A 26,882-nucleotide genomic window follows, 5' to 3' on the forward strand; every position below is an offset into this window, starting at 1 on the left:
GCGCACGCGCACATCCAAACATTTTCTTTTTGCTTTTTCCATCATTTTCTCCTAAATATATTTATATATTTATATATATATATATATTTGTATACTATCATTAAGTAATCATATTTTTTTTCATCTTCTTCTTCTTCCGCCTCGTCTTTATCTTCTTTAATGCAAAACGCCTACAATGATAACCGACGCCACGGGGTCTCGTTAACACTAAAACTCTTTGTGCGCCTGTGTTTGCGCGTGCACACGAGCCACCCCGGGACCAACGTATATACAACATTATTAGTTTTTCCTCGCTGTTTCTCTTCACCCCTCCATTGCGCCGTTCTCTCTCCACCTTCATCCCCTTTCGTACCCTCTCTCCGTCGTCGTTGCGTCATTGTCACCACCTTTCTTCTGGGTGTTCTACGACTATGTGTAACCCTCCCTCCCCGCCCCTGTGTCCGCTTCCTCGTTGTGTTGCCCCTCTATTTGCTTATGATTCCGTCAGCCCCCTCCTTGTCACTAGTGTTTGTTCCGTGTAGTCGCCTGAACCCCCTCTGTTCCATCTTTCCCACTGGTATACCCGGTTTTGCGTGTTGCTTCCCGTCTCATCGTGCAGGAGAGTATGGGCTTCTGCTACATCTTCTACTTTACAGAAGTCGGCACAGCGATTTCTTTTTCTGCTTCATTTTCTTTTCCGGTGACTTTTTGTTGATTTGTCGAACCAGGTCGTAGAAGATCTGGAATCCACGAGAAAATCCGGTTAGTTGGATCGTTTAGTGCTTAAAGGACACGGGAAAATTTCAAGGGAGACAGGATGTCGAGTACAGGTGCGCGAGGAAAACACGTGTCCAGCCAGGAGAAAGAAATTGTGTTACAGTTTAAAAGATCATCTTCGTTTCCAAATCTTGGTGAGGTTGTTTAAGATCAAACGATTTCTGGAAATTGATAACCGAGCCTGATATCTAAATTTTGCATAGACACACCGAACACTCCTATAGTGGGTCGATTAAATTCGAATTGCAAAATACCGTCGAGCCATAAAACACAATTAGCTCTGATAATTCGAACTTTAGTTCCACCGTCTAAGTTAAGTTCTTCTTACATCTAGACTGCGAATATATTTCATCTCGTTTGAAAGTTATAGCGAAGTAACGAAGTAGAACTTGTCTTATCTCTGTCCTAGCTGTGATAGTAGAGGGACCTGACAGTGTGTTTCCGCGAAGAAGTTTATTTTAAAGTTATGCGCTGGAAAGTCTATGTAAAAACGAAGTTACATGTAACGTGTCAACGTGGATGTTGACACATGGATGTAAATAAAATTTATTTAAAATAACCAGCCCGCGTTACGTGGCCGTTTTCCGTTCCGTCCGCGGCTGACAGTCACCACCATACTGCCTCCTATTGATCTTTGCGATTCCAATTGTCTCCCAAACAAACGTTAAAGTGGACCTTTAATTACGCCCAATGGAAATTCCGATCTTCTTTTATTTGCACCAAATAATTACCGTCATCGTGCTTTGAACAAACAGCCGCATAGTGTATTCCCCCCCCGCCCTCCATTCAAAGCTGCTCCAAGAAAACCGTGCTCCAATTACGCACAACTGAATTGCACTTTCGAACGACGAAAATAACAAAAGTAATGAAATGCAGGGAACAAGAGACAAATCCTCCAAGGGAGGAGAACTTATACAAAACCATTTGCAGCATGGTTCACCGAGGATTCTCTAAGAGATGCATCCTATCGCCAGAGAACATCCTCATAGAGGAAAGCAGTGATATTGTAACCGGTAAATATCTTCAATTGAAGTCTCCGTAATAGGGGGACAGTTTACAAAATGATAATTTCGAGGAACAATTTGTATACTGGATTCACGGACTGCAAATTTCACGCGAGGTCCATATTGAAAAGTTGGGAGTTGAAGCTTTTTTTCATTTTTGCTTTCGTTAACTAGGTTGGTAGACAGTAGGTTGGAATCTGTGGGTTGCGAGCGACGCGTTACTAACTAGAAGCCGAGAATCCTGTGTGGCCTGGAGTGCAACTCCCACACTTAGCAATTGCATTCCCACATTCAATTAGAATATCTCGGCCTTCGTAACGGTCTTGAACTCCCACACGTCACGCTAATTATCAAACAACAATAGCCTCCTGAACAGACTACTGTTATTTTGTAACAGCATGTTCACTGGTTTTTAAAAATCCCCACTGCGTGTTGTATGCTCGAATCTGCAGTTGGAATAGGAATTTTTTATTGTGGTTTTGAAGGTAGGGGGAAGCTGGTATTGATTTCTAGTAAAATATTCTATTTTATTCTATTCTACCTTTTTCTATGTTCTAATATATTCCCTTTTATACTCGATTCTTCTATGAATCAACAGCGTTCCATTCTATTTCATTCTCTCAGTCCCAGTTTTAATGTATCAAACGATAAAATGAAATAGAATAGATTAATCTTTTTTCTGGAAACCCATTTCAGCCCTCATTTTCTGTCCATCCAACAGCTAGGTTTAAATTCTTTCTATCAAATAGTAGCAGAATTAAAAACAAATACGTGTACAGAGTACGAGGGTGAAAACGGCACCGTTACGGTCGGTATGCGCGTCACACGTACCCCTACTGTGCGGTCACTTTTCCCTGACTAGGTCTCGTATTTACAAAACTTATCTCCCATTGCCTGTCAATGGTGTTTGATTCTCCACGAATTTCTACCCTACACGCAGGTCAAATCTTTCGGATTATTTTGCCGAGACCGCAGTTCAGTTCGGGCAGTCGTAGCGGTGACATCGACGAGTGAAAGTGTTTCCGCGAATGTTGTTATCTCGGTGTTAACCAAAATTCCCGATCTATTCGAATTCTAGTTTATTCCGCCCTATTTCTATTAGTGTTTGGAAGAGAAGGGGGGATGAATTGGGTTAACGTTACTCACATCGTGAACATTAATTCTGGCTTTGGCAGAGGTCTCCATGAACGCACAGTTAAATTGCCGGGCAAGGTTGACGCCCTGCTCTTTGCCCACTACCCTCTCGTCCTCCAAGTCGCACTTGTTGCCGACCAACACCATTGGCACGTCATCTGTGTCCTTTACCCGGAGGATCTGCTCCCTGAGGTCCTGTAGGTCGTTGAACGTTGACTGTGCCGTTATCGAATACACTAGTATGAAGCCTTGGCCATTCTTCATATAAAGGTCCCTCATGGCTGTGAATTGTTCCTGGTGAACAAACAGACCGTTGTTAATTCATACATTTATCGATCTACACGTGTTGTGTTTTTATTTCTACGCGACTAGTGCTACCGTGAACTTTTCACTCGCTAAAAAGATATCTCCAACTTCTATTTTTAAATTTATCAAAGTTGTTCGTACGCTAAATTTCTGACACGCGTGAGTGCCAATCAGAGATGGGCAAATTCATTATGTAGATAAAAAGTTTCGAATAACGAATAAAAGATGAAGAAAAAATTTCGTCATTTTTCATTGATCGAACGTGGCAATTCCAATTTTTATAATAAAATAATATTTCTTCTTGAACGAGTAGACACTTCGTAAACAATTATTTAATCTCATAAACTGTTTCAAGGTCAGGACGACGATTTTAGATACTGCTGCTTCTCATAATGTATTATTCGAATAAAATTGTGCCCATCTCTGGTGTCAATTGACAGTGATTTTTGGGGAGTTCGGTAACGACAAGTGAAAATCGTTACGGGAGCACCAGTGTCGGTGCGTGGATTTCTGGTAAATTTTTCTATGGAAAACTCACCGTTCCGGCTGTGTCTAGGATTTCTAACATACATTGTTGACCGTCGACCTCGACCTGTTTACGGTAACTGTCCTCGATCGTCGGGTCGTACTTCTCGACGAAGATTCCTTGGACGAACTGGACAGTGAGGGCGGACTTGCCTACACCACCACTACCCAACACCACTATTTTATATTCACGCATTTCCTTGCCCTAATTCTCTGTGCGCCTGTGGTCACAGCCGAGGGGTCACCGAATCCGCCACGTTTTGCTCCTCTTTCCCCTCACTCGAACGGACCTGAAATCAGACCAACTAATGTATATTCCATATTTATGATTCTCCGTAAATAGTTAATCGCCTTAGTGAAATAATCTTCGTCGCCGGCTTATTCTCGGGGAAAGGTTGTCAATCAGCGAGATTTGAAACACAGATTTCGAGCGCGCGCTTAAATTTGAATATTTAATTCGGTGCAGGCAAGATATAGAGGTAGCGTGGAATTTTTAATTGTCGTTTATTCAGTGGCTAGCAGAAGTCCCGTCGTTGGAATCGCGAAATTTCATTTATGACGATAAAAAGGAAAAGAAAAAACGAGCTTCGCGGAATTTTTTTCCACCTCTATTGTCCTCGCCTGGAAAACTTTTTCCCCCGAACCTTTGTTTGTAAATGAAGGATGGCTGCCCGAGGGTTCACCCAGTTTTTTTTTAGAGACCCACGGAATAATAAAACGTCGCGTTTCGGGTTCCATTTCGGAAATTGACGATAATAAGTGTTTCGAATGATCGGACGTGGCTTTTGTTGAATTATTTTATCAATCAAGAACAAGTGTTTTTCACAGTGAAACATGAAACTTGGTCTATTCGTGTCTAATGTTTTTTCTAGATACTTATTGATCGAAACCTATCTAATTTCATGCTTTCGAAAATCGAATGGAACTCGTGAAAATACAATACGTATAACCGTGGGATACGAAAATTCGCTTTTAAAGTTTCCTCGTTCGTTCTGTCGTTTAACTAGCGCACTGCGCCTGCTTCGTGCACGCAATGCGCCATTTGTCTTAAAAACTAGACAAACTTGCTGGATTGCGGCAACGAGATCAAATAGAATGATAATTCCTGCCTGCATACAGTGTGTCCCACGACTTTAGCTTCGACCAAAGTAACAGACACGTAAAATTGTACAGTTAACTCAACAACTTCCACCATTCCATAACGATCGAAATATCTCTTCTTATACAGCTTTAACATTCTATTTTTACATTGAATCAATTATTTCATAGCCTATTTGGAACATGTATAATAATTGGATACCCATATTCGTCCAGAAATCACAAAATAATTCCAATGTAAATAGACTCTCTGTTTCGAAGGTATGCGAAATTATTAATTAATTAATGAAACATCAGTGACAAATCTATTTCTCCTCCCAACTTTTTCAATTTAAAAGAGACATTTCCAGTGGTAGCATAAATAGGCATTTTAATTAAATTTTTCCACCGGGATCGCAGGTACAAGATCGTACTCATCTCCCGAAAATAATTAGAAAAGAAGGTAAAAACGTAGGAATTTTCAAGTGGGCGAGAGAGAGAGAGAGGAGGGGAGGGGGGAGGAAGGGGTGAATTCGCCACGAGTGCACAAGTACGGGAAAACAAGGCGCGGTCGACGATTGGCCGACGATGCCATCATGGCGACGTGCCGCGACCAATCCACGGCCACGGATTTCTTTTCACCAATTCGTCATTGATTTTAGGTTTATGAATGGGACCGCTTACGCTACCGCATCCCTTTCAAGATACATACTACGAGTAGCGTTCGAGTCCGATTTAAAGAGAATCTCCGCGGTTACAATGAACGAATTCTGACCTCTCTTTTTAACAATGAATTAGACATTTCAAATTGATCCCCGATACATATTCATAGAAGTGAATCGGGAATCCAAAGGAGCAAGAGAAAAATTAGATACTTGTCTGTATCTACTGTCTCAGCAGTTTGAATTTCATTTTCCATTTCGTGAATCGAGTTTATTAGATTCTTCCTGTTGGAGGACCTACACTTGTTTCTCTATTGATTCTATTTAGGTTGTCCTAGTTACTCTATCAATTCACTACGAAAACATTACCGTTCAAATTACACGAATTTGAATCTCCATTTCGTGATCGAAGTTTATTAGATTCTTCCTACTCTGGGACCTACATTCGTTTCCCCGCCATTTTCATCAATCGAATCACTCGATTAATTAGCAAGAAGTATAGTTAAAATTCTAGTCCGTAATTTAGAAAAATTACCTTCTCTGACAACGAAAAAAAAAATCATACACCGAATCGAGTTCGAAAATCTGTAAAGGGTATTCTTTTTCCTCTCCCTCGAAATACTCAAGAATTGAATAACTCTGTGGAGTCGCGAGTACACGTCGGCTAGGCATGGGGTTAAGGGACATCTCGACGATAACGAGTCAAGTGACACGGAACACGAGGTGTTTTCGGTTGAACCGACCCTTCTCGCGACCACGCGCAGCCAATCGACGAGGGGGGTTAAGCGTTTCCAGGCTCGCTAGGGTTAGAACCTCAAGTGTCAGAGTAGCTCCCATCCGGGAAGGAAGAGACGGTCTATGAGTTCAACGATTCCATTTGCACACGCGTGCACACAGAGACGAGGTCTGTGCCGGAAGGGTGACGTGAATCGAGGGGAGAGGCCGATTACATTGAAGAACGACGCGAGAAGTTGGTCGCGGAACCAGCAATAGATGTACTACCACCACCATCGGAAAACTCGATCGACTTCTAGATCGAACTGATTTCAATATTCTCGAGGAACTTTTCCGATCGAAAACCGTACCTTTTCTGACCTTCGTTACGGTGTGTTCGATGCAACGCTTCGATGCATGCCTCCTACTTCTGTCATTAATAGACTGCAGTTTTTCTGCAATTATTTCAGACCACGATTATTTCAGACTCATCTAATTATAGACAGCTTATCTAACCAATTTCTAATGAAATCAAATGACACGTTTATTTTCCTTTTTTCCCTAGCTTGGATAGAGTGCGCGGATTTTGCAATAATAAAAATAAGAAAACTACCCCCTTCGAGTTTTCGAAAGTTTAAATCTTTCGTATATGTATATCGATTCCTCGAAAATACTGTTCCCTAAGCCTTCGAGAGACCCCAATGTTGGTCACGATGATTCAATAAGGGGGCCGAAACATCGAGGGCGCCATAACTCCGAAAACGAAATCAATCAGAGGGGGAGTAATTAGATCGCGCGGGTCGCGGATCAGCAACAAGTCGACGAGTTTCGTCGCGATCGACTACCCCCCCCCCCCCCCCATTGGACGAAGTCCAAAAAACTTTTTCCTAGCCGAGGAAAATATATCGGTATCCGCATACGTCCGCAGAGGGAGCAGCGAACGTTCGACCGGTGACCCAGTTATGGGAAAGGGGGCTCGATCCGCCGCCCTTTTCCCGGCCGAATTTCGCAGCTCCGCCCGCTCCGTCGCGCGAGAATTAAAACCTCGAGAAATTCGACACGCGGCTTCCCGTTCGCGGCCAGACCACCCCCGTCGACCCCCAACACCCCTTCGTCCACCGATCGAACCAACACTCTACGCTATAAATAAAACCGGAGAGCGTTTTTCACATTATCGGTACGTTCCGATGCAGACTGGAGCGTAAACGGAGAAAAATGGAGCGAACGATCGAAGCCCGAGTCGCGTTCGAGAATGACACTCGGTTGATTCCAGGAACGAGGGGAAATAAGGGTGGTGTCCGTGGAAGAATATTTGGGTTTGGATCTCGTGAAATTTAGCGACAAGTAATCGGGTATTCTATTTAGGGCGAACGGTAGATGTAATATTGCATATCCAGGAATTTTCCCCAAAGAGTTGGGAAAATTATTGTTGAGATAGGTAAGGTTCGTGTTCTTCGCATTCCATTCCCCGAAAGAACACGGTAAACCACCAGTCGAGAATTCAATCAACGAAAATGGTCCCTGATTTTTCCCAGTGAAACGACGGCGTCCATTTGCCAAATGAATATACCAACGGCGATTCAACGTGAACAGAATGGGGAACACGGGGGTGGTACCTTTATTCCAAAAACAGCTCGGCCGGAGTTCTCCGACCGAAACTATCGGAGAAATTTCATCCGTCAATTATATCGTTAACGAAGTATCGATGGAACTTTATCTATTCACGGTAACCCGTTTAGTTCCGTTGGACGATTTTCTGAAATTCCTGCAGCTCAGGTGTGTATGCCGTATATAGAAATAAGGATCGATAAAGTTTTGCGGCCAAGGGGGGGGGGGTGAGAATTTTTCCACGATGCGTGCCCGTGCATTCGGAGGCTGCAATTGTCTCTCGAGCGAGAGAACCGTCTTGACACTGATGCGTTTAATTAAAGACGATGAAGGTTGATCAAAGTTCGTCAGCACCGCCGCGAGAGTAACACGCGAAGGAGCGTGTGGTTTCTCGGCGTCGCCTCTACTTCCGGGGGGTAGAAAAAGATCGAAAGTTCGAAATTGGAGGAAAGACGAAACTTTCGTTGGAGAAGCAACCGCCCTGTTTCTTCGTCGCCTCGGAACAATATGTTTTCATTATTCCGCGATAAAACAATACGCGCCATGAAAGTAATTTACTTGTTCGCGTTTACAAAACTATTTGAAATATTTCGCGTGCAATTTCAACTTTTAGCGAACAATTGCCTCGCTTCGGAGCTAATTACAGGGTTTCGATATAAAATTGTTGTTAACAGACGGGGGGAAACGAAACACGGAAAATTATTAATTATAAAAGAAAAAAGAAATATTTGTCGCTGTGTCTTTTTTTTTGACCATGTTTTCGGGAGTTTAACGTAGACGAACAATAGTTCGCCGAGCAATTAGCGCACGGCCTTTCCTTCGCATTATTCTCCGAAACCAATTAACGGTTCATTGATTCGGGAACCGCGTGTTATGAGCTTTTAAAGCCCCGTCGAAGGTCCGATACTCTCTCGATATACGGGAAAATTGCGGGCAGACCGCCGATATCAAGCAGCCTGCTATTGACGGGGCGGCGGAATACATACTTGACTCGGAAAACCGTTTTGCTTGGAAAATTGTTTGAAAATTTTACTAGATTTTAATTTACTTCGGGTGAACGAACAATAGCGGAATCTCTATAGGTCCTTTGAAGCTGGACATTATACGAGAGAATTGTCCAATCTGGGTCTTTAAATTGAATAAGAAGAAACGACAATAATTTACAATTTTCAACGAACGATTCTTGTTTCGTTTAACCAACGTTAGAATATCGATTTAAAAAGAAGAACGATCCCGAAAATTAAGCTGCGATTTGGCAGAAAATTAAGTTAGTGATCTCGAAGGGGAACAGTCACGCGGTGGTTGGTCGGGGTGCAGCGACAATTAAAAATGAATTGCGAGGGCCGTGAGGCCGGTGCTTTAAGAATGAAAAAGAATGGCGCATAGCCTCGGTAAAAGCGGCAGACTACTCTATTGTGCAAAACTGTGTCACAGGGACTCGCGGTGTTTCACTAGGTAAGAGCGAAGCGAAGAGTGCTCTCACCGTCCATTTTTCATCTCCAAATGATTTCTGCGTCGTATCGTTGTGCACGAAGCACTTCTGCCGGTTTGGCCGTGAAAAGGATCCATGGATCCCCTGGCCTCGACCAGGATCCACCTCTCCCTGGAAAATCTTTATTTTTCTCTTCCGGCGGAAGTGCTCGCTCGCGCCTTCGGGGAAGCACTTTGAATAGGATTTTTCGTATTTTCTTTTGTCTTTTTTTTTCGTGGCAAGGTCGTTCGTTACGTCGGCTGAATCGTCTCGCTTTCGTTTATGTTCCCGTCGTTCTCCCTTGTCACGTTTTATCTCGCTGCGGTTCACCGTGAAAAAAGTTGATTCTGTTTTGTTGAAGATATAAAAATGATTTTTTAGAAAACTTTTTTTTCAACGATGCAGTGAAAAAGTGTAGTGTTGCACTATCTGTGCCTTAATAATTGTGTTCCTAGCCTTGTGTAATGCGTCTACAGAGAACCTACCGCATCTGTATGTTTACCGTGCAACGGGTTTTAATAAATATCACTCGAGAAACGTCCCGAGATACCGGGCGCGTCGAAAACTCGTCGATGGGAGGCCAATCGAGCGCGTTTAGCAAACATTTTCCCGTGTCGTTTGCTTTTCACAGTCGAGCACAAAAGACGGATCCGCGGGGCCGGTAAGTCGAACCGAATTATCCTATCGGATGCACCTCCTTTCAGGGTACCCGTTATTTCGATGGTTTCTCATCCCCTTTGCTGGGCCGGCGAGGCGCAGAGATATCGGAGGATTTTCGCGTTTTATAACGCGATTCTCAATGCCTTGGAAACTCCTCTCGAGCGAAACGGACCGATAAAAAGGAGAAACCGTACGACGAAAAAATCACTTTACACGTTCATTATCTCGTTGTCAGAAAATTCTTGTCTTCTGATGCTTATACTTGTTGTCGTATAGTTAATTACAAGCGAGGGATGCCGCGGAACAAGACGTAACACGGCCACGAGACACTCGAGGATGCAATTGGCTGCACTGCAGCGCTCTTCTCTCCTCCAAAACAGAATTAATTCGAGTCTCTCTACCGCGCGAAGAGGAACGGGAGAGGGGGGGGGAGGGAGCGTGCTCGAACTTCTAACGAAGCAGAATTAATGACAGAACTATCGGCTTTTCGCGACATCGACGTATCCTTTCACGGGGATGGTAAACTTTACAGCCAGTCGACGCGTACGTCTCGCCTTGTTGCGCCCTTTTCGGGGAGCGGAACTTTGATTTCGAGGAATTGAAACATATATCCCGTGTCTAGACTTCCCAAAGCTCCCGTCCGTTCAGGGGAACACATGAAACAATATACCTACCACCGCCAAAGCTTGTTCCGCGTGGAATGTTTGATCTGTGGATTATCGAAAAACATTAACATTGAAACGGTTAAGATTCGTGGCCGTAAAAATGACCGGGATGAAGTAATTGGAGGGGGAAAAAAACCCTAATCCATTTGTGGGAATCCGAGTGGAAAAATGATATAACAGCAATATCTCCGCGAAAAAAAATTACTTCCGCGAGCACTTAGCGAGTGCAATTTATTTCCGGGACGCGAAAAAGAAAAATGCCGGATCAGCTGAGCGAATAAGTCGGTCCCTGGCTCAGTGTAATGCGAATAGTAATTTCAAGTTCCGAGTCGCGATAGAAATTGCTTTCAGGATTAAATGATTTCTTCCGTAGACCAAGGGGCTTGTCATTCGGCGGAAAAAGCAAGAAAAATTCTATTCCTACGCGATGGGAAAAGCAAATTTATCAATGAAGGGGACGTAATCGAATCCGATGGAATCGTCGTGAAATCGAACTTATCCTGACTTTCACTTCTTCCAACTGTTAACATTCCGCTAAAAATCGCTTGAATTTGATGTTTGATAATATGCCATCTTTAATTCCTTCTTTATCATTTATAAAGAATGAGTTTGAATTACCCTTGAAAAATCATGGTCGCGTGAGTGTCAATATTCCGTTGAAAGTATCGAAAAGGGTTTTTGCTAGTAAAAGTTTCAATCGCCATCGTCGAGAAAGGGTTGTGTCCTTTTTCCTTTTTCTTTGACGAACACAGATGGGGGTCGGTGAAAAATTCAGGGGAGAATTTCGCCCTCAGGAAACCCAGGAAAACGTTATCGGCGAACCACTACAGGAGTATTCGAGTCGAGTGCCACCCACCCCGTTCAACCTCGCACCCTCTTTTTGTTAATTATCGCAACGCCACTCCTCTGAAAAAGGAAAACGAATACCACAAAGGCGTCGAGAGATCTGACGTTAAAATTTTTCGACGGAAAGCCGGGAGGGGACTCGTGACAAAACGCTGAATGCTCACAAGGTTCTTTCTAGACGTAAACAGATTGTCGAGATTTCCGACGTTATAACAATTTCTGTTCATGTATTCAATCGGATATTAACTTCCATACATCCCTTTTATAAGACCAAAACATATTCTTCATTCACGATCTCCGTTATATCATTGTCTGCTTGTTCAATTATGAAATTCCGACAAGAAAAAAAAAAAAGAAAATCCGATGACACAAGGTTTGAAATTTAATTAAACGATCGCCAGGTATTCCATCTACGAAATTGGTCACGAACGATCTCCTCGAACGATTAAATTTGTACGATTTTCGAACGGAAACTGGCCGAGACATTTTCTGATTTTCCAGTCGCATAGAATTCCGTGAAATCCTTTCGGATCTCCTCGTCCAAACAGGGAACGAAAACGAACGTACGAAAATAACCCGAGAATAGATGGCCAGATAGATTACAGCCCGAGATTCTGGAAGGAAGATATTGCTAAATAGCCGAGTGACCGAACCGGAAGTAATTTTTCTACTGTATTTCAGGCTTTCTTCGTGTTTCGAATGCACCGACCGGATTTACCTCGGTCCAGCGAGTTCTCTTCTGTTGCATTATAAAATGCCAGGAGCATTTGGACCAAAACATTTCCAGGAAAACCGAATCGATGCACACGGATTACACACTTTCATGGATCACGTTGCAAAAAAAAAGAAAAAAAACCGAGGTGTTCGCTACAAAGTAAGGATATCGATCGGGCACCAACGAAATTGCAATAATTGTGCAATCAGTGAAACGTTTGAACAAGCCCCGCTCGTGTTTGCTAGAACGGATTGGCGACGAGCAAATGTTTGAGTAACCGAAACTTTATTGGAAGTTCTTACCCTCTTACTCGATCAAATTTTCATTCACCTTTTACCGATCTCCCACAGTGATCGATAGAAACGCTCTTCATACCATTCAACAGACTGCATTGGAAATACAAAACATTATTTCTTCTCGTAGATCACGTTGATGAAATTTCAAATCGCCCTGCGTGTCAGAACATTTATTACGAAATAAACACCACAAGTTAAATAAATAAGTTTCGGGGAATTCACGAGATTCTCGGTGAAACTGTATCACGCGCAGATACATGTCCCGGATAGCAAGTTCACAGGATATGAAGTAATGCCTGATAACGAGAACAGGCGACACAAATCGCGCGTAACGGGGAACTGCTCGGTAGCTAGATTAATTCTTAGCCGTGCTCTTGCTGGCCCAACATTGCTTATTCCCGCTAATCACGCGAGTAATACTACACTCGGTTTTATCCGAGCCGCAACACTTTCAGGTTGTGTACCACCCCTATATACATATACCTATATTTAGAAACACGTGATGAAAAATGCATGAACCGTGTTCTTAAGACTGCGCCTTGATGTTCTCCGAAGTGGTGTGGTGGTCTCCACCTTGATCAGTCGCGTACTTTTAAAAATACTCTTGATCTCCCCTTCTTCCTTCGAAGGCAAGTCTCGCGTCCCTGTCGCTGAGCCACCCCTTCCGCCCCCGAGCCCCCTCAAAACGAAGACGAGATTGACATTGTAATTACGAACACGGTCGAATTCATTTCGGTCGCCCGGACGGGTCGAAAGGAAATAAAACGGCAGCCGGTAAATTAAACCGGCTGCCTGCCAGCAATCCGCGAAACGTCAAAGGAACACGGTCGTCGACGGTGCGTTCTGTTTCCCCCTCCCCCGCGCGGATGAACTGAAACAACTGGGTCAATCCGTGTCCCAGAAGAGCAGGGGGACAGCCAGCGGCCAATCGGTGTGACGCGAGGATACCGGAAGCTGCTGTCTGGAACCGGAAACCGCCGCCGCTTTGGTATATAAGGCTGTTCGCTTGCGGAACCACCGGTCGGGTCGATGAACGCTGATGGTCTTCGGCGAATATCCATCCAAGATTCCTTGTTAGAAGCCTGACGCGGGTGGATCCTTTAAGAATTACTATACGCCATCGTTCAAGAACCCCGAAGACCTGCCAGAAGTCCTCGAGTGTTATCGAGGAACCCCGAGAACCCGCAAGAGACTCCTAAAAGCCAACAACGAGAAGTTCGCCAAAGATGACCCGAGAAGGCTTGGAGAAAAAGTGCGATCGAAGATGACCGAAAGGGTTACAAAAGAAATGTGAAAGATACAAGTTTTTCAACTTGTATCTGTTCCATTATGGTGTTTTCTGAGCAAGAATTTTTGTTCGCCTGTACACAAAAGACCAGATGAAATCTGACAGGGTCTCTACGTCGGCGAACGTACTAAGGCCGTTGTTCTCTCGGACAGCTCGCTATTATTATTGACTTTTTCATCTCGCCGGTAATTAAGAACGCTGTCAGTGGTCCATTAAAGCATTACCAGCCGCTTCGCCTGTGTTTAAGAAGCAAGTTTCAGGGCATCGCGACCCCTTAAGCTCCCGAACGATTTCAACAATGTCGACAGCCTCGGGTCTAGCCACGGGGACACGGTTTCTCCGTCTTGTTACGGCAGATTATCGTGAGGAAACGTTCGATGTAATATATTAATCCACCATTGCCGGGTTCGCTGATTTTCGTACCGTCTTCGATGTCTCGTCAACAAGTTGATCCCCACGGCCACGAAAATAGAATACTACGCTCCGATCGATCGGGGGTTATAAAAAGTGTTCCTTATTTTATTTCTGTCGGCGGATCAGTGTCAACGAATGCTGGTTCGGATCAATTTCGACCCAGATTTGTCGGTCCATCCACGAACGGATATTTTACAGAATACACGAATTAGTGTGATCGTGTCGGATGTCTGATCGAGGCTTGTTGGTTCTTTTCGAGCGCGTCGTGGGATACTACTAAATATTCAATTCAACATTTAAGATAACCTGAGAAGATTTACATTCCGTTTGAAAAAGAAGCTAGCTCGTAATACATTCAGAAATGAAACCAGTGAAACATTCGGTTGGGAACAACCGGGAACAGATTGAAAAAATAGATTGCACGTGGGTGGATTTTTCATTCTGTTACTGACTGCTTCAAATCAGCTTACGTACCCCGCTGTAAGAACGCCTGCTCAGTTTTATTTTTAAGTCGGAAACGTCACCGAGTTTTCTAGACAGTATTTGCATCGAACGAGAATTTTCCTGGGATTCTCTCGGAGACAATCTTTAAAATAATCTTAGCACTCGACACTTCACATATAGCGAACCATTCTTCCATTCAGAATTGAAGAAAAATATAGAATAATAATACAAAGTAACAAAATTTTAAAAGAATTCGAAGGTGTGTCTATTGTAGAAACTTCGCAGGAACCCAGTAATCTTTCGACGGTAGGAAGATTCCGTGCGGAACAAAGGGAGGATTTCTCGCAATTAAACGAACGAATCGACGGGCAAATTGGAATCGCGAATTTCGAGGAGCGTTCTTTAATAATCCTCGGGAGATACATCGATCTCCCCCCGCCGGCCGTGTACACGTTTAACTGGGTTAAGTGTGTACAAACAGTTTTGTGCTCCCACCTTCGGTTCCACGGAAGACGTTAATCGCGGACTAATGTTCCCTTAAGTGGGTCGGGTAATCTCTGGCCAATAGAGGGTGAAACTACCCCTACTTTGTGTACATACATTTTCCGCGGCGGCAGCCGTTACTGCCCTCTTCAAATTTTCCGCGCGTTCCTTCAATTTTTCACCGAGGAGCAGTAAAAATACGCTTCTCGACCGAAGAACCCTTCAGATTCTAAACTGCAGTTCAAAGACTTAACATTCACGCTGTGTTTACTCGACGATATTTTGCCTTTCGAGGATACACTGTAATTCAAGAGCAGCTCGAAAGTGGATTCTCCGGTATCTTAAAAAATACATCAGGTTTTTATACGTAAATGTAAAATAATTTTATACGTATATGTAAAATAATTTTTTAAATAGACACCATGAAAGACTAAATAGGGTGTAGATTGGGACTAATGACTCTGAATACTATCTTTAACGTTCCCGCGATTAGAAACTTGTCCCGGAAGCACAGGATAATTTCAAAGCAATCCGAGGACTGTGCTACGTCTCAAAAACGCGTCGTTCTCCGTATTCTGACGCGACGAGTTAGGAGTAAGCCGATTCCCTCAGCGTTTAATCATCGCTGAACCAGCTAACCGTCGACTCCTCTTGTAGTATCGCGTACTTTATTCTATTCTATTTAGTAAAAAAAAAAAAAAAAAAAAAAAAAAAAAAACAACCAACGTTCGAAAGTTTTATTCAATAGACTATAGACGATCGATATCCACATTCTTCGATTCGATATCAAATTAGAAAATTTGCCAGTGTAAGATTTACGTGGACAAAACGTTTACAGCCGAGATACTATCGATTTATCGGAATTATATACGGGTTAGTAGTCACTAGTGAAAGGAACTAGTTCGCGAGAGAAATTGCGTGATCAGGCACGTGCAAACGTTTACACATTTCGATTCGCGAAACTCTGGACCACTCAGCTTAACCAACATTATATGTAGCTCTGTTACTTATTCTTAGTTTATTCGCAATACATTCTTGATGGACTCTAAGCTATTCTATACTTTCACGTTGTTTTATCCACTTGAGATCATCCTTCGTGTTCACTGTTAATAATTGTACGATTAGAAGAGGAAAACCTCCGAAGTCTACAGAGATTCAATTTTTCCGGTAATACGACATTTTTTTGTTCAAAGGACAAATTGATCACTGATTGACGTTCATTATGAGATCAAATAAGAAGGCATTCAAGCATTAATTGATCGGACCTGATTGCACAGGAAGTGAATCGCCAACGTAAGGCCAGCCACATGTATCTGGGGCGAGCACATTATGCGTCCTCCTCGTGGACGATGATTTCAAGCTGCCTATTAGCGATTGGCCTCTTTAAGCAATGCTGATGAATTCAAATATTCAGCGAGGAACGTCTATTTTACGTGTTAACTGCAGTTCTAATTTATTAATTCAATAGTTCTTTGTTAACCAGACTTAATAACAAATAAAATGTTATTAAGTTGTTACCACAAATACGGAAAACTTAACTTAGGACTAAATTAAAAGTATATTCGCGTCGCGAGTGTTAACAAGACTGTCAGAGAATGAAATTATCGACGGAAAAATATCAATTGTAACGTTTCCGTCGAGTGTCACGGTGCGTGAAAACCGACCCTAATTAGCGGGCATCATTGTCACGAACGGAAGACACGCCCAGGGGAGATTTTTCGAGCAAAGAACTCGCGTTATCTCAGCTGATCCCGCAACGAGACACCGTATCGACGGATATAATTAATGTCTAATTAACATCGGGACGTAATTGTCGCGTCCTAAACGGGCCCAGTGTAATCTTAATTAAAATTCGGAATCTCCACGCGGTCATTCTGTGTATCCGTCACTGGTATGGAAATAATACAACGTCAATAAATAATAGAACCCCTCGTATTGATATATATTTCGATGAAAGAGAATAAAATAATTGACTCTATACAATGTTAATGAATCATAGATTTCGTCGAAATTGTACAGTCCATTGTATCTTTTTTTGCGCCAAGACGGCGACGAATCGTGCCTCTAATAATTTCTAATTCAGCCAATAAAGAGAGTGATAGATCCAATATCGCAGGAACGAATGTTCTGTCTTCTTTGATTTATTGGCAGAATTCTGTGCACGCTGGAAAAATCTTTTCTGAATGAATATTCCACGCTAGAAATGGAAATGTTTTTATTCCATAAGAATGATGTATGGTTGAAGAGAACGACAGGGAGTTTCGTGTATTTTTCAATGTATTTTGAAGAATTCGGGGTGGAATCTTTCCTCTCCATGGCGTTTTATGTACTCAGGGAGAAAAAAGTGATGGCCCCTTTTTCCCTCGCGTTTCATTTCGTAACAAATGAGGTATAACGTAACAAGCATCTCGTACGGAGTCCAATATTTTGTTACATAAAACGGCACTTCCACCGGAGACGTGGCATAATAACGCGACTTTTCCTTTACGTCTTACGCGGCTCGATGAGAGCGCTTTTCTTCGCGTTCCATCGTTACTCTGAGTCTCTGAGATGCCCATCTTCAGGAAACAGAACAATCATAAAATTACTCCCAACGCACAGACTGCAGAAATTCTAATCAGTCCATAAATTTGAGAAGAAATGTCTCTTTTTCACCCTCGAGTTATTTATGTTATTTATAACCAACGCCGTGTTTACAAGTGATCCGAAGAAGACAGAATTAGATTAATTAAGCTTGGTCTGCGACATGATTGCTTTACGGCGATAGCTTTCGCGATACAAAATCGATAGAGCCTACTGGTAACCGCATTAAGCTTTGCATTATCAAAATTGCTGTTCCTATACTTCGTATAATATTACCATAGCACAGCATCTATCACGGATATTCTATCGGGTGTCTCCAGTTGCCTTAATGAAAACGGTGTATCGAGAAACTTGGAAGTATGATCAACCCTTGACAGACATATGATTCACCCTATTATGCGCCTCCAAACAAGGTAGGGATATTTGATACAACGCCTGTATCTTCAATTATTAGTCCGTGATCTGATGGTACTCGGAGAAAAACTTTGTAACATTGATTCTTAAGGGTGTCTATATTACTAAAAATAACTTTCACTCGGGACAATGATGCTTCGTACATGTGTGAGAACGATATATCCAGCAAAAACGCATCAATAATCTCGATAAGATACGTTTATTTGCATAATGTTGAAACGTTTGGAAAGGATTATTAGGAACGTCGCGTGTGAACGTTACTTTAAGAATCTGTACGTTTTCATCAAGAACCCACAATTCAAATCTAAAGTTCAAGAACATGGAAGATCTATTTTCAACAGACTCCTCATTTTGCATAGGCAAAAAGTGTTCAGAAATATTCGTCCGCATTCTTCACGGGACATTACAACAACGAAGAACACGTTATCGGCGTTGATCCTGCCCAGAAGCAGACCGAAGGACATGAATCATCGTAATTCTAACGAGTTTAATCCTTTTAAGACTTAAGAGTCACCGAAGGAAACGAAACGAGATAGAGAGAGGGAAAAAAAATGAAATAAAACACGAAGGTTCGACGACGAAGTAGGATGACTTATCGAGAGGGAACCAGGGAACACGTTACCCGCCATAAGGTTCACGAACTCATGACTCATTTCGCGTCACGCAATGACACCAAGCATGTAAGCCCCACAATTTTCTTCGCTGACCGTGTAACGCATCGCTGGTGCTTCCAAGAATCGACGATATCGTACCCCGACGTTTTCGTCTTCTATTTTCATGTTTCTCGATCTCTGACTTTTCAACGCCGATACGATAACCCTGGAACCGGATGATTTTCCATCGCGTAGTATTCGATCCTCCGCCATTTTTTTCTTCTCGTTTCACGATCATCGATATCAGGCGAGAAATTCATTGAATCATTCTTCCTCTCTTACCAATGGTCTCAAAATTGATTGGTCAAACTGTAGCGTAACAAACGACAGTAACTTGCGGATCTATAAGCGTAGGAGGGGCTACAATCGTATCCTCACCTGATAGCGCAATAGACAGTGAAGCGCTCCTCTTATCTCACGGTGTACCCTCAGGTCAATTCTTATCGGAAACCATCAATAACAACCGCGAATCAGTGAAAGTCCTTGTAACCGAGGGAAAAAAAAATCTACGGACCCGAGCACAGGGTGGAGGCTACGGAAAGAAAAGCAGCTGGTGTCTAGTTAACACGCCTCTGGCTACCTTTAAGGGCCAATTCTTGTCGGTCCGACTAATTAGCAGGGTGGCCCGACAGAGATCTACGCGTAACTCGATATCAGATTTCTCCGCCGCGACAAATCGATCCCCGCCGCTGTATCATCGTCGCGCGGAACGTATATAACGAGGGAATCGTATAGATTTTAACCTGCAAGCTGGTGTCGGATTCAAAGTCGCGGGGGGTATCGTTTTCAAAGGTGAGTCATAGATGGTTAAAGGTGTTGTGGACTGTACATATAATTTTATGCAGTAGATACCATCTGTATCATTTAAGTACATAATTAGCGAATGACAAATAATCTATCGTAGGAATCTATTAAATTTAGCAAAGATGCGAATTTTCACGTTAGACTCGGGCCAACGAGGTATAATCATGCCGTTGTGATCGAGCCAGTAGTCCGGGCTAGTCCGAAACTATCGATTACAGAGCATAACGCGTGCGTCTATATCAACCCTTTTAGTGGCGACGTATCGCCCTTTGAAATATACGCCAGAACAGCCCACGAACACGATATAAACCGGGTGCTTCCGTAACCGTTTAAACGACCGTAATTCACTGTCCTTCGGTGGGAGGATCCGTGCAAAGAAAGACTTGATTCTGATACGGAAGGAATGCAATTTCGGTTCTCAAAGGATCTTTGCTGCCCCCCTTCGACCATTAAACCTTAATTTCCACATTATTCTCCGGATTAAATACAAAAGGTTTGGCGATTCGATGTGTTTTTCGAAGGTTTTCCACTTGTCACCAAGCGATTAGTTGGACTTGGAAGAATGTGCAATATAATTAAATCATGGGAAACTCACTGTGAAGCGAGTGAAAATTGATAAAAAATAATTGCGGAACAATGCGGATATGACGCGACGCGACGTTTGTTACGTCATTTCTTGTAAAACAGGCGTCACAAATGATTACATTAGTTTGTGAGTCATTCCCGCTTCGCTAAGTGAAGGTAATAGTAATTTTGCACGAAACTATCGGTACCGATGCACGTACAACGTACTCTTTCTCCGAATGAAATCTACGTTAATTGAGACCTTTCATTTCAATTGCAATATCTGCAGAAATTTTTCGTGACCATATAAACTCGATAAATCGATTTGATAGTTGGTTAAGAAATTTCTGAATCAATATAAGGGTCCAGTAAATTCGTAAAATGACGAGATTTATCGATAGTAGCATTGAGGATGAGAATGACGATGGTGGCAAGTTATCGGTGGCAAAACAGATAACGAATTTGAAAGCTACTGCGTGGCCGATTCGACGCGACTTTTATTAGTCTGCCTTTTCGAAATTTTTAACGCTTGCTATTTTCTCTAAATAGCGCGAAAATGCTTTACCCTTCGTGATTCGATTTAAATTGCGGCGTGAATAAAGATGGCCGTTTGGAATCCCGAAAAAAGAACAATCAGAAACCGAATTTCGAAGCAACGAAGTTGATTTTCGAAATCTACAAATTGTGCGTTTTCTAAAATTTACAAAAGCTACAATTGTATCTCAGATACACGAAACAACGAGGAGAAAAATGATGCGAGAACAGAGAAAGAGAAGTAAAAAAATTCGAGGAATGAGCAATCGAATCTAAAAATGCATAGCGGCAGTTCTGCGTGATTTTGATATCGAATATCGCGTACAAACACGTACAGAGAAAAGAAATCAGCGTTGAACAGAAAACAAGGAAATCTTGCGAAGGAAATCCACGCGTACTTAAAATACTCGACATTGTTTCATTTAAAAACTTTTTTTAACCGACTCTTTTAAAACAGAAAATTCTTTACTTCAATTATAATTATCTTTTAATGGTTTCGCGGTAAACTAATTTAGAAAGAAACGTTTAACTACGATTTTATTCTGTTATCAAAAGAATGCATACAAATTTACAGTTAATAACAGTATTTATTATTCTAAAGTTGATACCACTGATTATATATTTTTTAAGGGGATTTTCAATAATTAGATGAGGCTTCTATGAAATTCAAAACGGATTGTAACCCCAGAATTTGCAGATCACGTGACACAACTGTGTACTCTTTGGTACAGCTATTTAATGGCCACGGTAATTAACAAAACTTTCATCTTTGTCGTCGATCAATAATACATTCGCATTTATCGATCACCGAATTAGAATATTTCCACGATACGCAACACGTTGCTCGATGCACCTCACTGAATCGCGCTGTTATTAGACCGTCGATCATTGTTTTTGTTCCAGCGAAATCAGTTTCGGTTCTGGAGAGATTAGACGGCTGCCGATCTTTCGCGTGAATATTTCTGTGTGTTCAATGACAAGCGTAGTGGCGTTCTAAACGCGAGAGAAACAAATATTCGACGCACAAGCGTTGCACGTTGCTGGGTTTCTTTCTTCCCAAGTCACTTCCTGTCTTGCGGTGACTCACGTGAATCACCGGCGAGTCAGGAAGACGAAACAGGGAAAGTGTTTAAGACGACCGCAGTAAGATAAAATTTATAGTGTTACTGTAAATGTGACAAAAATTATGTTATTCTATATTGCACCGTTGAACTCTAAGGAACATTTCTGCAGTGAAAATAGAACTTGAATGAAACACAGGTACAGTTAGGTACTGTATGTATATCTAGGGATATTTGAAACATCGTACATAACAAAGAATTTATTTACTTAAAAAGAACTTTAAACATTCGAAAACTTTTTCGACATTGTATATGACCAATAATATCATAGAAAGGGACTACATTAATTAAACAAATTCCAATGAGTTTACCATCTACAATAGTTTGGTAGCATTATCTATGGTCTAATCACCTGAAGAACAAGACAAAGCATTGACTTAAATCTTTGACAGTTCAACAAAAAAATGCGACACAGATTGTGATTCACAAATGAATGAATCCACTATTGGAAAAAAACATATTAGGCTCTTCCCATAAACTTTGTATGCAAACGAAATCGAAAGTAAAACCTAGAACACTGTGAAAAACGCAAGACTCATGGATCAACCTAATAATACATTGTAGCCTACATTCACCGTGCAACTCTCGTCCTTGCCGGTGTGCTCTGCGGGTTTTCGCGCGAACGTAACGACCGTTTTATCTAAACTGTCTGATAAGCTGATCTGTCGAGATAGTAGGCCCTAGTAGCATGTAGCAGTAGTGGTGGTAGTAGTAGTAATAGTAGTAGTAGGAGGTTACATCCCGAGTTCGAGAGAGCAGACCGGTGTCCACTCTAAGACAGCAATCAGAACAGTTTAAAAATTTCGACGTCCAATGTGGGACACATTACCTCAAGAAGATATTGCCCATGTTTCTGGAACTGGCCCTCGACTTTTTTGGGGCCCGGACCGCATAAAAAAGTCGTTCTACTCACGCGAGGAGGGAATCATTAGGTCCATCCCATATCTACTTGATTTGAAGCTAAAAAAGTTAGAAGACGTTAGGATAATCGGACCTTCATTCCATAAGCTAGAACCAGCTTGATAGTCGGACCTAACCTGCACGAGAACTCGGTCCCCTTTCAAGGCATCCAAATACCATTTGACATGAGAAACTGACGACATCACAACATTGGATAAATGTGACCGATTCGACGTCAAGAATAAGGACATGCGAGAAAATGGACGCTTGATGTATTGTCTAATTGAGAAAATAGTGTCGATCGGGCACCGCCTGAGAAAACGCGCGGGCGGCCACCGTGCATGATTTCCGGCGGCGTTTGCCTGGCGTGCCACGCCACAAAGACCTCATGGGGGGGTTGGACGATGATCTTTTTTTAGAAACCGCATATCCCTATCGAGACAACGGTTTTCCCTCTTACCTTGGCGCCTTCAAAATATTCTCTGAATCCGTTCAGCGTCCTCGGTTATCGGTATCCTCGTTTCTAACGGCCCTCTATGTCGCACTGTTTCCGTCTCTCCCTTTCTTCCTCGCGCACTCCTTCGTTTACTATCCGCGTCTCTCTCTCTTGTTCTCTCTTTATTTCTCTGTCCCTCTTTCGCCGTCCTTGTCCACGGCCCACTGTATCCCAATCTACAGAAATTCTCCGGCGATTACTCGTTTCCTACTGCTGTTCTCGGTTCGTCGTCCAGTCGACTTGTCGGACACATCGAAAGCCAAAGAGACGATCCGTGGCTCTGTCTCTCTATGATCGGTATACGAAAACACGACCGAACGAAAGAAACGAACGTGTCACTGCCTGAGAAATTCCCCGCTGGTCGAGGAGAGTCTTGCGCGGCGCGCCGCGGGTGCACCGAAGCTCCTCGGGTCACGGTCCTCCTCCTCCTCTTCGGTCGCTTCGAACAGCCGATTACTCACTGTCCTCAAGGCGGCCCGGATCACATACCACCGGAATAACTTGGGTCCCGTGGACGAATTTCTACTCCACGGGGACTACTCGCGAATACAGAATTCCCCCTCGATTTCGTAGCACTCTCGCGAAAAACCAGCACGACACCAGCCCACGATTCTACCGTTATCTAGGGCGATGCCTCTCTGCTGCTCGCCGCTTTGCCCTCTACCCGTGACTATACGATAGAGAGCCGCATAGGTGGGGAATTAAACGAGATGAACGCCATTCAAGTCTGCTTTACCAAACGGGAATCACCGAAATCAGGCATGACACGTGACCTTCCGGCGGATATGCCACCATCGGAACAAACGTAAGAAATAAGCGGGACATTTGAATGTAAACGTGGTCCATTCGATCATAAGTGGGTTTATATTTCAATTACATTTAAAAATGCATCAACGTCGAACGATTTGATAGCAATTACAAGAAATAGATAGTAATAAAATTGTAATACAATCTGTATCCTATCTGTATATGTTTATCTATTAACATACGCAGTGAGAAGTGATGAAGTAGAATGGAAACTCGACTGAATAACATATGTGAACAGTGCCTACTCATACGTGGTGTTATTATCAGGATAAAATCCCTAGCAAATGCTCATTGCTATTGGTTCCGAGACCTGGACCGAGGGATCGTAAGAAAATTAATATTTTACACTTTCTTGTGACACTTTTTTTTGTCAAGCTCGGAAATTAAAGTTCAGAAAACGTAGATCAAGTCCCAGGAAGTGTGAATTAAAAGTAATTACAACATCACAGTTAAAACTGTCATTGATTACGACAATAAGGTAGTGAAATAATCCTTAAATCCTTTTAAGACACTGAATTGTTTTGTGATGTCTCCTGCATGAATATTACTTAATAACAGCTGTTAATTGCTGCATATTTTAAAATGTTAGTCAAATTAGTGATATAAAATTTTCTCAGAGGTCACAGTAGCGTTATCTATTGACATGTGCTACTACTAGTATTTGGCTAGTAGCTTAAACGTTTTACCGTAGATGGCATAGTGTGTCACTTTATAGTTAAGAACCTTTTCTTCAGATGCTGATAGATGTTAATTCGAGCGCGTGTTTCTTTTGTCTTTTAATTTTATTCTGAATAACTATTTATGTGCAATGGAATCTCTTCAAGAAATGTGTCAATACTTACGTCCAGGAATGCGATTAGATTTAAAAGCCGTTGCCTTGGAACACGTACTCAGTGAGTACTTTTATTCAAAAAAATATTTTTTAACCTTAATCTTTGCTAGTAAACGGATTCTTTTTTATTTATGATCTGAATGGAAAATGTACAAGTTTTATGATTAATAATAAACAACAGGTGTAACTGGAACAACCGAAGGACGAGAACTTTTATTGAAACTTCCAGAATTACTAACTCAGTTAGTTGTTTTAATACAAGACTCCTCTACAGCAATTTCTAAAGATGCTTCTTTAGCTTTAATAAATATAACTGCAGAGGAAGCAGGGACCAGCGCATTCCTACTGATCTCAGAAATGTCTAAACAGAGTCAAGATACAATATATAATTACAATTTAATACATGTTTGTATTAGGTAGATACTATGTTCCTTAGCTAAGTAGCAGTATTTCTTCTGGTTTGAGTTGAAAGTAAATATTTCCAGATTTATAATGGATAAGGAGAGTACCTTAGCAGATCCATGTTGTATGATACTTTCTAACATGACCAGACCATTGCATTTAGTTGATAGAGTTGTAATACTTATTGAAAAAAGTAAATATACGTGGGATAGTATAATTGTTGCATTTACTGCCAAACAGTACAACAATACAGGTGCTAAACTACATTATTTAGGACCTGTATTTAGCAACCTCAGTCAATCCCCAAGAGTCAGAAGGTACATACAAATTGGTTAATGCATTGAAACAGTATTTTTCATTTGTAATAACAATTTCTGTTTCACGATTGGGCATAGATATTTAATGGACAGAGAACGTAGTGTTATCCAAAGGCTATTCCCTTTCACAGAATATACAGATAGCATATTAAGACGTGGTGGAATAGTGGGTACACTAAAAAATTGCTGTTTTGATGTTGAAAATCATGAATGGCTGTTAAGCCCTGAAGTAGATATTTTGTCTTATCTTCTGTTGCCATTGGCTGGTCCAGAAGAGTTTGATGATGAGGATAATGACAAACTACCAATTAGTTTACAATATTTGCCAGAGACCAAAACACGGGAACCAGACTTAGATATTAGGTGAACAAATATATTTCTAAGGTTGTATTTTAGGGGACTAGCCTTAGGCAGAATTGTAACTTTAGGTTGTTTTAGGATAATGTTGCTGGAGGCATTGGCCCAGCTGTGTGCCACAAAGCAAGGTAGGGAGACATTGAGGGCAAAGAATACTTACGTAATACTCAGAGAGTATCACAAATGGGAAAAGAATACAAATGCCCTACTAGCTTGTGAAAATGTTATAGACATTTTAATCAGGACTGAAGACGAAATAGGTTTAGATAATTTGAAGGAAGTAGAGGTTCCTTCTGAGTACACAGAGAAGTTTCATCGAATGGATAAAGATTTTATTAATAGTACACGATAGAATGTTTTTAAAATAAATTTTATGAACAACACTGTTTCTTTATTTCATTGATACTGCACACAATGTACATAATAGAATAAGAACAATGAATGATTCTCCAAGTGATTCGAAATATTGCATTCTTCCTTTCTTTAATGCAATAGACTATCTTTAGTTACATTAAGTTTCTCAGGTCCAGTGTAGCAACAAAAATAAATACATATGAATGAAAAATCTCATTCAACCACAATCCTCTAAGTAAGACTATGCGAAATTTGATTAAACATTATTGGAGCTTTGTTTAACTCTTGAAGTAATTAAATGCCTTACTGCTTTTTTAGAAATCAATTTTGAAAACAATGTTTTTTCAAGTCCTTAATAATTTTAGTCTGTATGTTCTAGGTTCTCCTGTATAAATTAGAAGAATAAAATGTATAGCTTTGTATAAAGCTTACAAGCAACGAAACAGGTACTTGTAAGAATATCGTAAATTCGCTTTTTTTCTTATAATGTATCGAGTAATTCGCTAAACTTATTTCGCTCGACTCAAAGCCACTTTTGCTGAGATCAAGTCTCGCAGAAATGAGAGTATGATACCGTTATAAAGAGGATTGGTACATTTCTGACACATTTCTGCGTAGCCTGTAGATAAAAGTACCGTTAATTAATTATTACCCGTATGTCCGGTATATTGATCGT

The 26,882-nt window shown here is 41.7% G+C and overlaps 2 protein-coding genes across 2 annotated transcripts; one reads left to right on the top strand and one right to left on the bottom strand.

Annotated features, from left to right (window-relative positions):
• Window positions 1-72: 72 nt before the first annotated feature.
• LOC107186314 (ras-like protein 3) lies at window positions 73-23,789 on the bottom strand. Its single transcript, XM_015574153.1, has 4 exons — window positions 23,102-23,789; window positions 3,739-4,015; window positions 2,907-3,188; window positions 73-719 (listed from the first exon to the last, which is right to left on the bottom strand). Exons 2-4 carry the CDS (start codon window positions 3,919-3,921, stop codon window positions 630-632), a joined length of 555 nt encoding a protein of 184 aa, XP_015429639.1. The 5' UTR covers window positions 3,922-4,015; window positions 23,102-23,789; the 3' UTR covers window positions 73-629.
• Window positions 23,790-24,730: 941 nt separating this feature from the next.
• Window positions 24,731-26,204, top strand: LOC107186202 (protein HGH1 homolog). Its single transcript, XM_015574024.1, has 5 exons — window positions 24,731-24,837; window positions 24,958-25,192; window positions 25,262-25,495; window positions 25,574-25,858; window positions 25,934-26,204. The coding sequence occupies exons 1-5, from the start codon at window positions 24,753-24,755 to the stop codon at window positions 26,202-26,204; spliced, it is 1,110 nt and encodes a 369-aa protein (XP_015429510.1). The 5' UTR covers window positions 24,731-24,752.
• The last annotated feature ends 678 nt before the right edge of the window (window positions 26,205-26,882 follow it).

Source organism: Dufourea novaeangliae, unplaced genomic scaffold (genome assembly GCF_001272555.1).
Source record: "Dufourea novaeangliae isolate 0120121106 unplaced genomic scaffold, ASM127255v1 scaffold64, whole genome shotgun sequence".
In the NCBI taxonomy this organism is placed as follows: Eukaryota; Metazoa; Arthropoda; class Insecta; order Hymenoptera; family Halictidae; genus Dufourea; species Dufourea novaeangliae.